The sequence below is a fragment of the Rhinopithecus bieti genome, unplaced genomic scaffold, assembly GCF_001698545.2.
Source record: "Rhinopithecus bieti isolate Rb0 unplaced genomic scaffold, ASM169854v2 scaffold_41644, whole genome shotgun sequence".
Classification (NCBI taxonomy): Eukaryota; Metazoa; Chordata; class Mammalia; order Primates; family Cercopithecidae; genus Rhinopithecus; species Rhinopithecus bieti.
Window position 1 is genome coordinate 38,095 of NW_016817838.1, and position 14,059 is coordinate 52,153.

Consider the following 14,059-nt stretch of genomic DNA (forward strand, 5'->3'; position numbering starts at 1 on the left):
ACTCCAAAAATACGCATACCATTTAATGTCATGTTGACCCTGTTGTTGCTTGGCAACCCTAGATATCCCAAATATTTTCCATACGGCTCACTCTAAGCAGATGAACTCTTTGACTCCCTCATCCATCTTCTTTCTACCACAAACCATCTCTGTATCTTCACCCCTCCCTCTGTCATTCTCCTTGTCTCTCAGAAGAAGAGATGTTTTTCTTTTCTTTTTCAAAGATGGCCACACCAGTTGTGCTCTGCTTCTCATCCATCAATCCCTGGATTTGGTTCCCTCAGTTAGGAAGCAAAGGAGGAAGGGTGCTGTGTAGAAAGCAGCATGGATAGTGGAAGGTGCACTAAACTGCATGTCAGAAGGCCTGAGTTAAAGTCCCAGCTTTGCTCTGACTTGTGATTTGAGGCAGGTCATTTACCAGTCCGGGTCTCAGTCTCTTTATCTATAAGAAGAAACTGGACTAGTATAACGTTAAGGTATCTTCTCGGTGAAACGTTCTATGACTACTAATACTCCTCCTCATGCTCATTTTCAATCTTACTCTCTTCATTGGCTCCTCTTCCTATGTCTAAAAATGGGTTGTTGTCTTCCTCATCTAGGGAAGGAAAAACTTATTTCTCCCTTCATATATCTAGGTCTACTATACTCTAAATATCTTTCTCCTGTATTAAACTGCTCAATTAAGTTATCAATGCTTAACAACTTAGACTTTTTCTCAGATCTGATGTGGCATTCAACAATCCACACCACCCCCTTATCTCATTTTCACCGTGATATACCAATTTGGTCCTCTCTCTTCCTGGATGCTACACCTCTTTTCCATCTCTTTTCTAGTTTATTTTTCATCTTCATTTTGACCCCCACCTAAAGTGGGTCCACAAAACTCCATCTTTATCATCATGTTCTTCTCTGTGAACATTCTTCCTCTCAAGGAGGTCACAAATTCTGTGTAAGGAGTACTGAATGATTTCTCTAACCAGAATACAATTGCTCGCTAGCAAGTTAAGACTCAGAAGTGGGTCAATCAGATTTAGCATTTACTAAGAGCTTACAAGGGGCACTAAAAACATCTCTAAATAGGCCGGGTGCGGTGGCTCAAGCCTGTAATCCCAGCACTTTGGGAGGCCGAGGCGGGCGGATCACGAGGTCAGGAGATCGAGACCATCCTGGCTAACCCGGTGAAACCCCGTCTCTACTAAAAATACAAAAAACTAGCTGGGCAAGATGGCGGGCGCCTGTAGTCCCAGCTACTCGGGAGGCTGAGGCAGGAGAATGGTGTAAACTCAGGAGGCGGAGCTTGCAGTGAGCCGAGATGGCGCCACTGCACTCCAGCCTGGGTGACAGAGCAAGACTCCGTCTCAAAAAAAAAAAAAAAAAAAAAAAAAACTCTCTAAATAGGGCCCCAATGCCAACACAGCCTAGAAGAATGGGGAAAGCATGTGATGGTCTTACCTGTCGCTGCTTTAGGAAGTCCAGGGCAATCTGCACATTCTGCAGCCTATGAAAACGCATCCTGCCCTTCTCCCGGGGCTGCAAACAAACAAACAAAAGGGATGTTAATTCTGGCTACACAATTTAACCATACAGACCCTTTCTCTTTTATTTCAAGGACTAAAGGACCACACAAGAATTCCTCACAGTAGAAGCCAGGCGTGGGAGCATTACATAAAGCACCCCCTAAGACCAGGCCTGTACGTGTTTCGACCAGGCTCTCTGAGGTCCCCAAAATGCCTTGTGTACCACTACACATCTCGCAAACACAGAATACTGTTTGACCACTAATGCTGAATCAATGCCACAGCTTCTGTTCAGGTTCATCTGCAGTCACATGTGGCAGAACTCGATTCTGGATGTGAGGTTAATGGGAACAGAGTTTGGCTCTATGGCTCCTAAAATCACAGTTAAATGCTATCATAGAGAAAGGGTGGAAAGTCCCAATTACATATTGCACAGTAATAGATGGAGTCAACCTTATTACAAACATGGCAAAAGGAGCTCAAGATAGCCAATTTTTGGCCAAGTGCAGTGACTCACACCTATAACCCCAACACTTTGGGAGGCCGAGGCAAGAGGACTGCTTGAGCCCGGGAGTTCGAGACAAGCCTGGCCAACGTGGTGAAACCCCATCTCTTCATTGGCTCCTCAAAAATTAGCCAGGCATGGTGGCACATGCCTGTAATCCCAGCTACTTGGGAGTCTGAAGCACAAGAATCGCTTAAACCCAGGAGGTCGAAGTTGCAGTGGGCCAAGATCATGTACTGTACTCCAGCCTGGGAGATGAAGTGAGACTCTACCTCAAAAAACAAAACAAAACAAAACAAAACAAAACAAAAACCAGATAGCTGATTTTTAACCATAGGAAATGAGAAGTTACATATACTCAAGAAACAAGTGAAAAAATCCAAAATGGGAGGCAAAAATTAGGAAGTAACCAGTTTCCCAGGAACATAGCTGTCACTGAAGGGCACCCTTTACCCCAGCATGAAATACCCAGAGCAAACAAAACTTTGATAGTGTAGGGCTGTCAACATAATTACTCCTGAGAAAGTTATGCCAGTCATTCAATCCCAGATGTCATACAACCCATTGGAGAGAAGCCCATCTCTATCCAGTGCCTCTGGTACCCTGTCCAAGGCTCAACTATTACCAGTCAGAAAGTGAATGCAGTCTCTTTGCCTACTGAGTATCGCAGAAAGGGATATCTACCCCTAGAACATTTTTTTCTGCTTACTTTCTAATGTTGCTTTTATTTTGCTAAAATTTGGACTGAAGTATCACTCTATGTTATATCCACTTTTTTGTAAGTGTCAAATTGGCACTAATTAAAGGCTGATAAAATACAAGGTAGCTCTGTTGCGGGTGTCTGCACAGAGAAAAACATTGCTCCAAATTAAAATGGGCAAAAAGTAGCCTAAACATGGAGAGATAAAGATGGAAGCATCTTCTGGGCACTCTCCAACACTTCTAAGCAACACTTCTCAAATAGGAGAATCTGTACACAGAGATGTCAAGGCCTCTCTGGGCACAGGATAACTTCTTCAGTCAAAGGTTTAAGAAAAATCTTTTTAGTAAGAACCTTTTCTCAGTCATTTCAGCTCAACTAATTGTGAATATGGCTAGAAGATGATAGTGCCTATAAAATGGAAGATTCTAAGGCAACGAGAAGGGAGACAAAAGGTATTTTTAAAGTGATTTTAAGAGGACAGAGAACGAGGATATTGCCTAATTCTTGTTTCTGGAAAAAGATTTTGGACTATAATTTAGGACCTGCAGGCAGAATGTACTCCTCTTATACTCTAATCTTTACTCTTATGTACCCCCCACCAAAAATAAATACCCTAAGAACATGCAAGTTAAATCTCTGTCCTCTATAGCAACTAGATATTATTGAGCAAAGCCAGAGTATCTCCATGCAGTGAGTTTGCAAACAGGCTGTTTTGAAAACAAATGACAGGGTGTATGATGAGAACCTAGAGGCCAGAGAGGTGGAGAGTACCAGTTAGTCTGGACCGTGGAGCTGTGAGCAATTAATTGTCATGCTGTCAACTAAATTTTCCACAATTCTGCAATCTGCACTCAGAAAACACAGCAAGGCCACCAGAAACCTATGGATCTCCAGGTCAGAAGGGAACTTGACACCTCCAAAAACCATTATTCTTTTTGTGCCACCCCTTCTCAGCTAAGAAAAACAATTCCCAGTCCACAAGCATCTAACAGTGACAAAAGGTACAATTAGTTTTAACTACTTTCTTTGGGACCCAAATTCCCAGGTGAAATGAGAAGGTGGCAAACGGTAAAACTGAACTACTTGGAGACCTTGAGAACCTCAGACTCTCTGATGGCCCTGCAGTGCCAGCAGTGCCAGCTGGGATGCTGGCATCCCCAGGAGGACCTACTACATCATCATCATCTTCCTCCTCCTGCTCCTCGTTGTTTGTATGGCGCCAGGAGGGCATGCTCACCAGACGGAGGGTCTTCAGCCCTGCTGGCTCCTTTGGCCACCAACCAAGGCAAAGACACAACAGAGGAACAAGAAATTCACAACAAAAAGATGGAAAGGAAATGAATGCAACATTTTTAAAAAAAGGAAAAACAAATATGAAAATACCCTCCCACCTCTGAAAAAGATATAAAACTAAATCAAAATCAGAGCAGATGGTTACACTGAACACTTCTTATGATGAAACACATCTTCAATTCTCCTTGGCCTCCTACCCTTTCTGCTTTTCTAAGTCAACTATGGGAAAAAACATGGTGACAATAACTGTCAGAGAGATATCTGGATGGTTTTTTTGGTGAAGAGATGATATCCTATCAGTATCTCCACAAACACCTAAAGGTTTTCAAAGGTTAGGAAAAGAAATTAGATTGAAGTAGTTTCAACTTATTACATAAGCAATACAACCGAAAGAGATCACTTTTCAATATCAGATCATTACAAATTCATTAAATGTACCAGACACATTGCCCAAAATATAACTTTGTGAGTGGTGAAGAATAAAGTCCAGCACAATAGAAGTAAAATTCTGATTACTTATTAGATTTACAAATGTGAGCCAGAGAGCAAGAACTAGAAATTAAATGTGCCGGCTATGCTAACAAAAGCTTCTGTCAATTTTAGGCCATTAAAAAATATATAATTAATTCTACTGCAAGGCAAAAAAAAAGATACAAAACCAAAACAAAGGGCCCAGGGGAAGCCAAGCCCCAATCCTAGAAGGAGCTGAATATCACTTAAGCAGTAAAATCAAATGTGCCAAATTCTGTTACTTAAACACAACAAACAATGACTAAGAAAGGCAGGGAGTGGGCCGGTCTTCACAGACTACTTGAGCTATACATCTCTTCAGTTCTCTATTTCTCCACAGATATTTCCAGTATTCAACCCTGGACTTTTCTTTTTTTTTTTTTTTTTTTTTTTTTTTTTTTTTTTTTTTTTTGAGACGGAGTCTCGCTCTGTCGGCCCAGGCTGGAGTGCAGTGGCCGTTCTCAGCTCACTGCAAGCTCGCGCTCCCGGGTTTATGCATTCTCCTGCCTCAGCTCCGAGTAGCTGGGATAGCAGCGCCGCCACCTCGCCGCGGCTAGTTTTTTGTAGCTTTTTAGTAGAGACGGGGGTTCACCGTGTTAGCCAGGATGGTCTCGATCTCCCTGACGCCTCGTGATCCCCCGTCTCGGCCTCCAAAGTGCTGGGATTAGGCAGGCTTGAGCCACCGCGCCCGGCAACCCTGGACTTTTCTAAATGAAAATTATGTTGTCTATGGCATGAGAGAAAGAATATGAACTATATGGAATCACCTGCTCCCATTAGGCTTAAATATAGAAAACAGTAGGCCTACAAGTGGGTGATTTCCATCCCTGAAAGCAAGTAGAAGAACTATCATTTGGCAAGACAAGAAGCTCAGACAGGATTTGCCCTCAGATACGTAGGTGTTTCCCATAATCAATGTTAAAACATTTTGGGAAGAAGCAGGCATATTAATTATTCAAGGACCCCAGATGTTCTATATCCAGGGCTACGCTCAGACAGCAACTTCGGCAGCTCTCCAAATCTGTGAGACTCAATGAATCACAGAAGGGAGAAAGTGAGATGATTTGGAAAAAAATAACTTCAAACACCTGGCCTTTTAAATGTAAACTTCATGTCTTTAGCTGAATACATAAAATTTAAAAAATTCATAATAGATTGGAAAATGAGAGGTGTCTATACAGACTAGAGCTCTAAGAAGAAAAAATACACCTAATTTAAAAAAACCTTTAAACATGAATCTACCGTTTCTGAAATATTAGTATCTAGAAAATAAAGAAAAGTAATGCAAAACATGCAGATATAAAAGGAATATAACTAATTCCTCACTTCAAGAAATGAGAACATATAATACATCAATTTAAATTATATAATTTGTAAATTCTGAGTTAGAAATAAAGTCCACTAACATTTCCTTCTACTTCTTCCTCCCACCTAATAGATGAAGCAGTGATGGCTGCCGCCCTCGCACTCAACGAGATGGACCAATATGTCATTTGTGGGGCCACAATTGTGAGGCCATTCATTAGAAGAAGCTCACCAGTTTGATGCCTGAGAGGACCTCCAACAGAGAGATCAGGTTATGGCCATCCCGCAGATCTTCATAAAGATCATTGATGTGCTTGCGGACCTGTGAATGAGAGTGAAACAGAGAGATTTTTATTTGATATTGAATTATTATACTATCCACATAAAAATCTCTGGTTCTAGGTAAACACAAATTAAAGAATTTAAAAGTGGAAGCAACAATTAAATAATAAAATTCAGAAAGCTTCAGATTGGAGTAAAATACATGTGAAATGATAATACTTTACCAGAAACGTGTGTGTTTTTTAAATTGATTCCAGATCTATTACACACTCTAACCAACATGCAACAATGTCCTAGAAAGTTTGGACAAGAACATGGGAAGTCTTCATTATCCTGAGGCACCTCAGGAATTACTATGAGCCAAAATGTAATAGCATGGCAAATGATGGGTAGATGAGTCCAGCCAGAGTCAGAAAAGCCCTCCAGAGTGCTGCAAAAGAAACTAAATGCGGCCGGGCACGGTGGCTCAAGCCTGTAATCCCAGCACTTTGGGAGGCCGAGACGGGCGGATCACGAGGTCAGGAGATCGAGACCATCCTGACTAACATGGTGAAACCCCGTCTCTACTAAAATACAAAACTAGCCGGGGAGGTGGCGGGCGCCTGTAGTCCCAGCTACTCGGGAGGCTGAGGCAGGAGAATGGCGTAAACCCGGGAGGCGGAGCTTGCAGTGAGCTGAGATCTGGCCACTGCACTCCAGTCCGGGCGACAGAGCGAGACTCTGCCTCAAAAACAAACAAACAAACAAACAAACAAAAAGAAACTAAATGCTAGGTACCCAATGTTTCCTGGGGTGTACTTCTAATTTAACCCTTCTCTTACCAAATATTTCTAATAGTGAATTTGAGAATAATTTTCTTTGTGGGAAATTTGAATTAACTTTAAAATTGAAACTATGGAAAAACAGATCTCACTTTGGGAGAAAGTATGGTTAATATCAAACATGGTACTAAATGTTTAATATGTTATCCATCTCGCATATCTCTAAGGTAAGTATTATTATCATTTCTATTTTACACATGAGGAAATAAGGCACAAAGAGGTTAAGTAACTTGCCCGAGGTCACCAAGTGGAAAAACCGGCCTCAGTTTGGTCTGATTTTAGTCTTTGCCATTAACTACTATGCTTTATAATCAGCCATCATCTCATTTTATTTATTTAATCCAAACAACTACCTTGTGAAGTAAAAGAAACGAAGGAAGCTAAGGTTCTGAGATGTTATGATCACTTAGCTATAAGTTAAGTGGCAATCGGATTTCTGATTCAGTCCCAGTCTAGTGACAACTTCATTAAGTGATACTCATTGCCAGGTGCAGTGGCTTGTGCCTGCAATCCCAGTACGTTAGGAGGCCAAGGCAGGAGGATCCCTCGACCCTAGGAGTTTCAAACGAGCCTAGCAGTTCAAGATCAGTCTGGGCAACGTGGGGAGACCACTTCTCTACCAAAAAAAAAAAAAGGCCAGGCATGGTGGTATATGCCTATGGTCCCAGCTACTCAGGAAGCTGAGGTGGGAGGATCACTTGAGCCCAGGAAATCAAGGCTGCAGTGAGCTATGATCACACCACTATACTCCAGCATAGGCGACAGAACAAGACCCTGTCTCAAAAAAAAAAAAGTGAGTTCACAACACAGAATGGGAAGGCTTGTAGAAAAATTATAAGGAAGACTGATTTTAATATATTAATTTTCCAGACAACATTAGAAAGGGCTACTTTCAGAAGTAGTAGAATTTCAGTTACTATAATTTTTTGAGTAGAGGCTGGGATTTGGGGATTTTTACATTTGAGTGGAAAACTAAAGTCCTTTCCAATTATAATACTCAAAGTAGCTCTGAAAGTAGAGGGGGAGGCCAGGTGCAGTGGCTCACACCTGTAATACCAGTGCTTTGGGAAGCTAAGGCAGGAGGACTGCTTGAGCCCAGGAATTCAAGGCTCAAGGCTGCAGTGAGGTATCATCGCACCAATGCACTCCAGCCTGAGTGACAAACCAAGACCCTTTTGTAATGAGGGGTTTCTTTTTTAACCCTGTCTCCAAAAAAAAAAAAAAACTGAAAAAGAAACAAAGTAGGATAAGAATGGAAACTGGACAAGATAAAGAATGGAAACATCCGCAAAGACTTCCTCGAAGAAATAGGACTTGGAGAATTAGCAAATGTTTTAGTAGAAAGAAGATGGAAAAACCACATAAGACTAGGCACAGAGATGGACATATGCAAGGTATGTGTGTTTATCTGTATGTGTGTAAAGAAATAAGAAGGTGACAGGTACATTATACAACTGGGGAAGATGGTTCATGATGAACTGGAACATAGTTTTAAAAACTGAAAGAATATATATATTTTTTGAGACAGAGTCTTGGTCTGTCACTAGGCTGGAGTGCAGTGGCACAATCTCGGCTCACTGCAACCTCTGCCTTGTGGGTTCAAGTGATTCTCCTGCCTCAGACCCCTGAGTAGCTGGGATTACAGGTGCGCACCACCACACCTGGCTAATTTTGTGTTTTTAGTAGAGACAGGGTTTCACCATGTTGGCCTCAATCTCCTGACCTCGTGATCTGCCTGCCTCAGCCTCCCAAAGTGCTGGGATTACAGGTGTAAGCCACCACACCCGGCCCACACTTTTAAGTTTAATCTGCAATATTAACATCTTCTCCATCACTTTAAGTCTAAACAATAAACAAAACAAGACATCTAACTCAGAGTTGTAGAATTTGCCGATTTCCATGATGCAAATATTCCCAATACAACCAATTTCAAGCTACTAATATAATATCACTAAATGCAATGTTGGGAAGAAATGTACAGTAGCACACCTTTATGTATAGTATTTCCATCACAGAGACACAACAGACATAACCTCAAGAGAACAGACAATACTAACATGCAGCAAAATAATTATGAAATGAACAGCTTTGAGGATTTATTACGTTTATTTTAAATATAATTTATTTAATTGTATGTTTACATAGTTCAATTTTTAATAATAACTGTGGCTGGGCACAGTGGCTCACACTTGTAATCCCAGCACTTTGGGAGGCTGAGGCGGGTGGATCACCTGAGGTCAGGAGTTCGAGACCAGCCTGGCCAACATGGTGAAACCCTGCCTCTACTAAAAATGCAAAAAATTAGCCGGGCATGGTGGTATGCGCCTGTCATCCCAGCTACTCAGGAGGCTGAGACAGGAGAATCCCTTGAACCTCAGAGGCAGAGGTTGCAGTGAGCCAAGATCACGCCACTGCACTCCAGCTTGGGCAAAAGAGCAAGATTCAGTCTCAAAAAAAAAGCTGTGTTTAGCAACCAGCTCACAAAATTGCTGAAAATTTAACATTTGGCTCTCATGAGTCCATAAGCTGGCTCCAGCACACCAGGGGCTCCAAGATTTCAAAACCCCTCCCTCTCACACCTGTAATCTCAGCACTCTGGGAGGCGGAGGCAGGTGGATCACCTGAGGTCAGGAGTTCGAGAACAGTCTGGCCAACATGGTGAAACCCCGTCTCTACTAAAAATACAAAAAATTAGCCAGGTGTGGTCATGGGTACCTGTAATCCCAGCTACTCAGAAGACTGAGGCAGGAGAATCGCTTGAACCCAGGAGGCAGAGGTTGCAGTGAGTCAAGATCACACCATTGTACTCCAGCCTGGGCAATAAGAGTGAAACTTTGTCTCAAAACAAAACAAAACCCCTCCCTCAAATAGATCCAAGGTTTCAAGCTTGCAGTGTGGAACAACAGTAGTACACCATTAACAGAAATAGGCAGGTCATGAGGTTTGTTAAAAAGGCAGCGGATTTGACAAACTCAATTTTAAATATGTTGAATTTAAAATGGCAGCAAAGGAGTTGCAAATGGAAATGTTCTTGAAGCAGCTGGAAATACCAGAATTCAGTCTGGATCAGCTGAGAACTTAAGTTTAGATGTCACATGCACAGAGGTGCTAGCTGAAGACACGGGAAACGGGCTTTCTGGATTAGGAGTAAGACAGAAGAGCAGAGTGCTAAGGACTGAGCCTTAGGGAATAGCCAAAATTAGAAGGCAGGAGATGGAAAAGCAATCAACAAAGGACAGAAGAAAAAGACAAAACAAAATAGTAACAGTGAAAGAGGTAAGCAAAAATGTAAGCAGTGTAATCAAGACAGGAATGATCACCGGTATCAAATACTACAGCAGAAGTCAAGGAGGATAAGGACTAAGAAAGTTTTTTAACTTTCCTACAAATAAAGTGCTTTTGTGAGACTATTTCTCAAGAGAGTAGTAGAATGAAAATCAGATTAAAATTAATGGTAGGTTTTTTAAAAAGTCAGAAAAGATTACATACTTGACATTAAGGATTAAGAAGAGAAGGGACAACTAAGTTAAACGAGGGATTTATTTTTGATAGATAAGATCTGAACATAGGGAATAAAAATCAGGAGAGGACATTGAACAAATAAATAAATAAATGAATAAATATTGATTGACTGATTGAGACACAGTCTTGCCATGTTGCCCAGGCTGGTCTCAAACTCCTGGCTACAAACAATCCTCCCACTTCAGCCTCCCAAAGTGTTGGGATTACAGGCGTGAGCTACCACTTCCAGCCTGAATAAATATTTAAATAAATTGTGGTCGCTAGGCGCGGTGGCTCACATCTGTAATACCAGCAATTTGGGAGGCCGAGGCTGGGAGATTACCTGAGGTTGGGAGTTTGAGACAAGCCTGGCCAACATGACAAAACCCCGTCTCCACTAAAAATAAAAAAAGTTGTGCATGGTGGCACATGCCTGTAGTCCCAGCTACTCAGGAGGCTGAGGCATGAGAATCGCACAGGTGGGGGTTGCAGCGAGCCAGGATCGCACCACTGCATTCCAGCCTGGGCGACACAGCAAGACTCCACCTCAAAAATAATAGTAATAATAAACAAATTGCAGTTGGTCTTGAGGACCAAGTGAGGTCATCTTATCAACAGATATTAAACACCACAGAGTATTGAAAAGACAAAGCAGGCAACTTGAAATGTAAAGTTAATTTCACACTAAGGCCCTCATGTCTCTTTCTCAAAATTCTGATTATGTGTTATACCTGTGATAGCAAAACTTGTATATATTATAAGAAATTTAGATGAGAACTAGCTTATTATGCCATCTCAATCTTTGTCTGACTACAGTAACCAAATAACTATAAAAATAAAACTATTGGCCAGGCACAGTGGCTCATCCCTGTAATCCCATCACTTTGGGAGGTCAAGGCAGGTAGATCACCTGAGATCAGGAGTTGGAGACCACCCTGATCAACATGGTGAAATCCCCTCTCTACTGAAAATACAAAAATTGGCAGGATGTGGTGGCTCATGCCTGTAATTCCAGCACTTTGGGAAGCGGAGGCGGATGGATCACCTGAGGTCAGGAGTTTGAGACCAGCCTGGCGAATATGGCAAAACCTTGTCTCTACTAAAAATACAAAAATTAGCTGGGCGCGGTGGCATGCGCCTCTAATCCTAGCTATTGGGGAGGCTGAGGTAGGAGAATTCACTTGAACCTAGGAGGCACAGGTGGCAGTGAGCCAAGATGGCGCCACTGCACTTCAGCCTGGGCAATAGAGCGAGATTCGGTCTCAAAAAAAAAAATATTGGCCGGGTGTAGTGGCTCACATCTGTACTCCTAGCACTTTAGGAGGCCAAGGTGGGTAGATCATGAGGTCAGGAGTTGGAGATTGGCCTGGCCAACATAGTGAAACCCCATCTCTACTAAAAATACAAAAAATTAGCTGGGTGTGGTGGCGGGTACCTGTAATCCCAGCTACTTAGGAGGCTAAGACAGGAAAATCACTTGAACTTGGGAGGCAGAGGTTGCATCGAGCCAAGATCATGACACTGCACTCCAATTCGGGCTACAGTGCACGACTCCATCTCAAAAAATAAATAAATAAAAATACAAAACTTAGCCAGGCGTGGTGAGGCACTCCTTACATTCTAGCTACTCAGGAGGCTGAGACAGGAGAACTGCTTGAACTCAGGAGGGAGAGGTTGCAGTGAGCCGAGATTGTGCCACTGCACTCTGCCCTGGGCAACAGAGTGAGACTCTGTCCCCTGCAAAAAAAGTTTTTAATAAAAAATAAATAAAACTATTGAAGAGATACAGAGAGAGGTAATGGGAGAGGAGAATGCAAAGAGATTTTTTTTCCCTTGCCTGGAAAATTGTCAACAACAGAAAACAACAGTCTGTTTCTAAAGCATACTAGACACAGCTCTACCTAAAGAAGGGTAAAGAATTAGCTAACATTTACTGCGGGTGCTTCTGTGTCAGGAATTTTTCAGACACAGAGATAGGATTTGGAGGGCTCAATTAACATCCCCCAATCACACATCTACTAAATTGCCAGGCTGATCAAATCCAGATCTATCTCATCCTAAAATCCTCATCTCTTCTGCTCATACTAGTTTGCCTGTGAAGTTTTCCACAAATCTCTTAGGAAAATGACCAGTGAACTAAGCAACAAAATTTCAGAAGGCCAGGTACGGTGGCTCAAGCATGTTATTGAGCACTTTGGGAAGATTATTTGAGCCCAGGAGTTTGAGACCAGTTGGGGAAACACAGTGAGACTCCATCTCAACAAAAAAATTTTAAAAGTTAGCCAGGTGTGGTGGTGCATGCCTACAGTCCCAGCTATTCAGGAGTCTGAGGTGGGAGGGTTGCTTGAGCCCAGCTGACTGAAGCTGCAGGGAGCTATTATCATACCACTGCACTCCAGCCTGGGCAACAGAGTGAGATCCTGTCTCAAAAAAAGAAAAAGTTTTAAAAGCAGCCAACTGAAGCAAGATTGTTCAAGAATCATCCATATGGATGCTTCTTTCTAACAAATAATTATAATGTTCTGTCAATAAATGAATAAAAAACTGCAATTATTCAGGGCCTTGCCTGTTTGCACTCTCTGAGAAAATCGTTGTCAAAATTAGTAAATGTCTCCAATGAAGATATATAAATGGCTAATAAACACCTGAAAAGATGTTCAACATCATTAGTCATAAGGAAAATATAAATCAAAACTGCAGTGATTCATGCTCTCTAGGATGTCTATACTATAAAAGACAGATAATAAGCGTTAGCAAAAATGCAGAGAAACTAGAACCCTCATCCACTGCTGGTGGGGATGTAAAACGGTGCAGTTGCTTTAGAAGATAATGTGATGGTTACTAACACGTTAAACACAAGTTACCATACGAACCACCAGTTCTGCACCTAGGTATGTAATTAAAGAGAACTGAAAACATATGTCCAGACAAAAACTTGTAAATGAATGTTCATAGAGACAGGGGTTGCAGGGGCAAGATGGTGTCTCAGTACATTACCCAGGCTGGTCTCAAACTCCTGGCCTCAAGAGATCCTCTCACCTCAGCCTCCCAAGGTGTTGGGATTATAGGTGTGGGCCACTGTCCCTGGCCATAAAGTTTTTTTTGCTTCTTTTTTTTTTTTGAAATAGGGTCTCACTTCCATCGCCCAGGCTATAGTGCAGTGGCACGATCACAGTTCACTGTAGCCTCGACTTCCTGGGTTCAGGTGATCCTCTCACCTCAGTCTCCCAAGGCACACACAACCATGCCTGGCTAGTTTTTTCTATTCTTTATGGAGATGGAGTTTTGCCATGTTGCCCAAGCTAGTCTCGAACTCCTGGCCTCAAGCTGCCAGCCTCAGCCTCCTGAAGTGCTGGGATTACAGGCTTGATCCATCACACCCAGCCATAAAGTGATTTCTTAAAACTAGTGAATAATTAGATTTTGAGAGACCAAGTCCAATCCTCCCCAATGCCCAAGCATTAATAAGTCAAGGAGGGCTCTGCTGTCTGTTTTTTTTTTGTTTGTTTTTTTGTTTTTTGTTTTTTTTTTTTGAGACAGAGCCTCACTCTGTTGCTCAGGCTGGCGTGCAGTGGTGCAATTTCAGCTCACTACAAGTGAGCCTCCTGGGTTCAAGTGAATC

The 14,059-nt window shown here is 42.1% G+C and overlaps 1 protein-coding gene across 1 annotated transcript in view; it reads right to left on the reverse strand.

The window, feature by feature from the left end:
* Positions 1–14,059, reverse strand: part of MACF1 (microtubule actin crosslinking factor 1) — a gene marked incomplete at its 3' end in the record, with an annotated part of 222,954 nt that overhangs the window by 37,483 nt on the left and 171,412 nt on the right. Inside the window, exons 4-6 of the mRNA XM_017856132.1 lie at positions 6,066–6,155; positions 3,897–3,992; positions 1,453–1,530 (exon numbers count right to left, since the gene is read on the reverse strand). Coding sequence (XP_017711621.1) covers positions 1,453–1,530; positions 3,897–3,992; positions 6,066–6,155 — 264 coding nt within the window. The remainder of the gene's footprint in view (positions 1–1,452; positions 1,531–3,896; positions 3,993–6,065; positions 6,156–14,059) is intronic.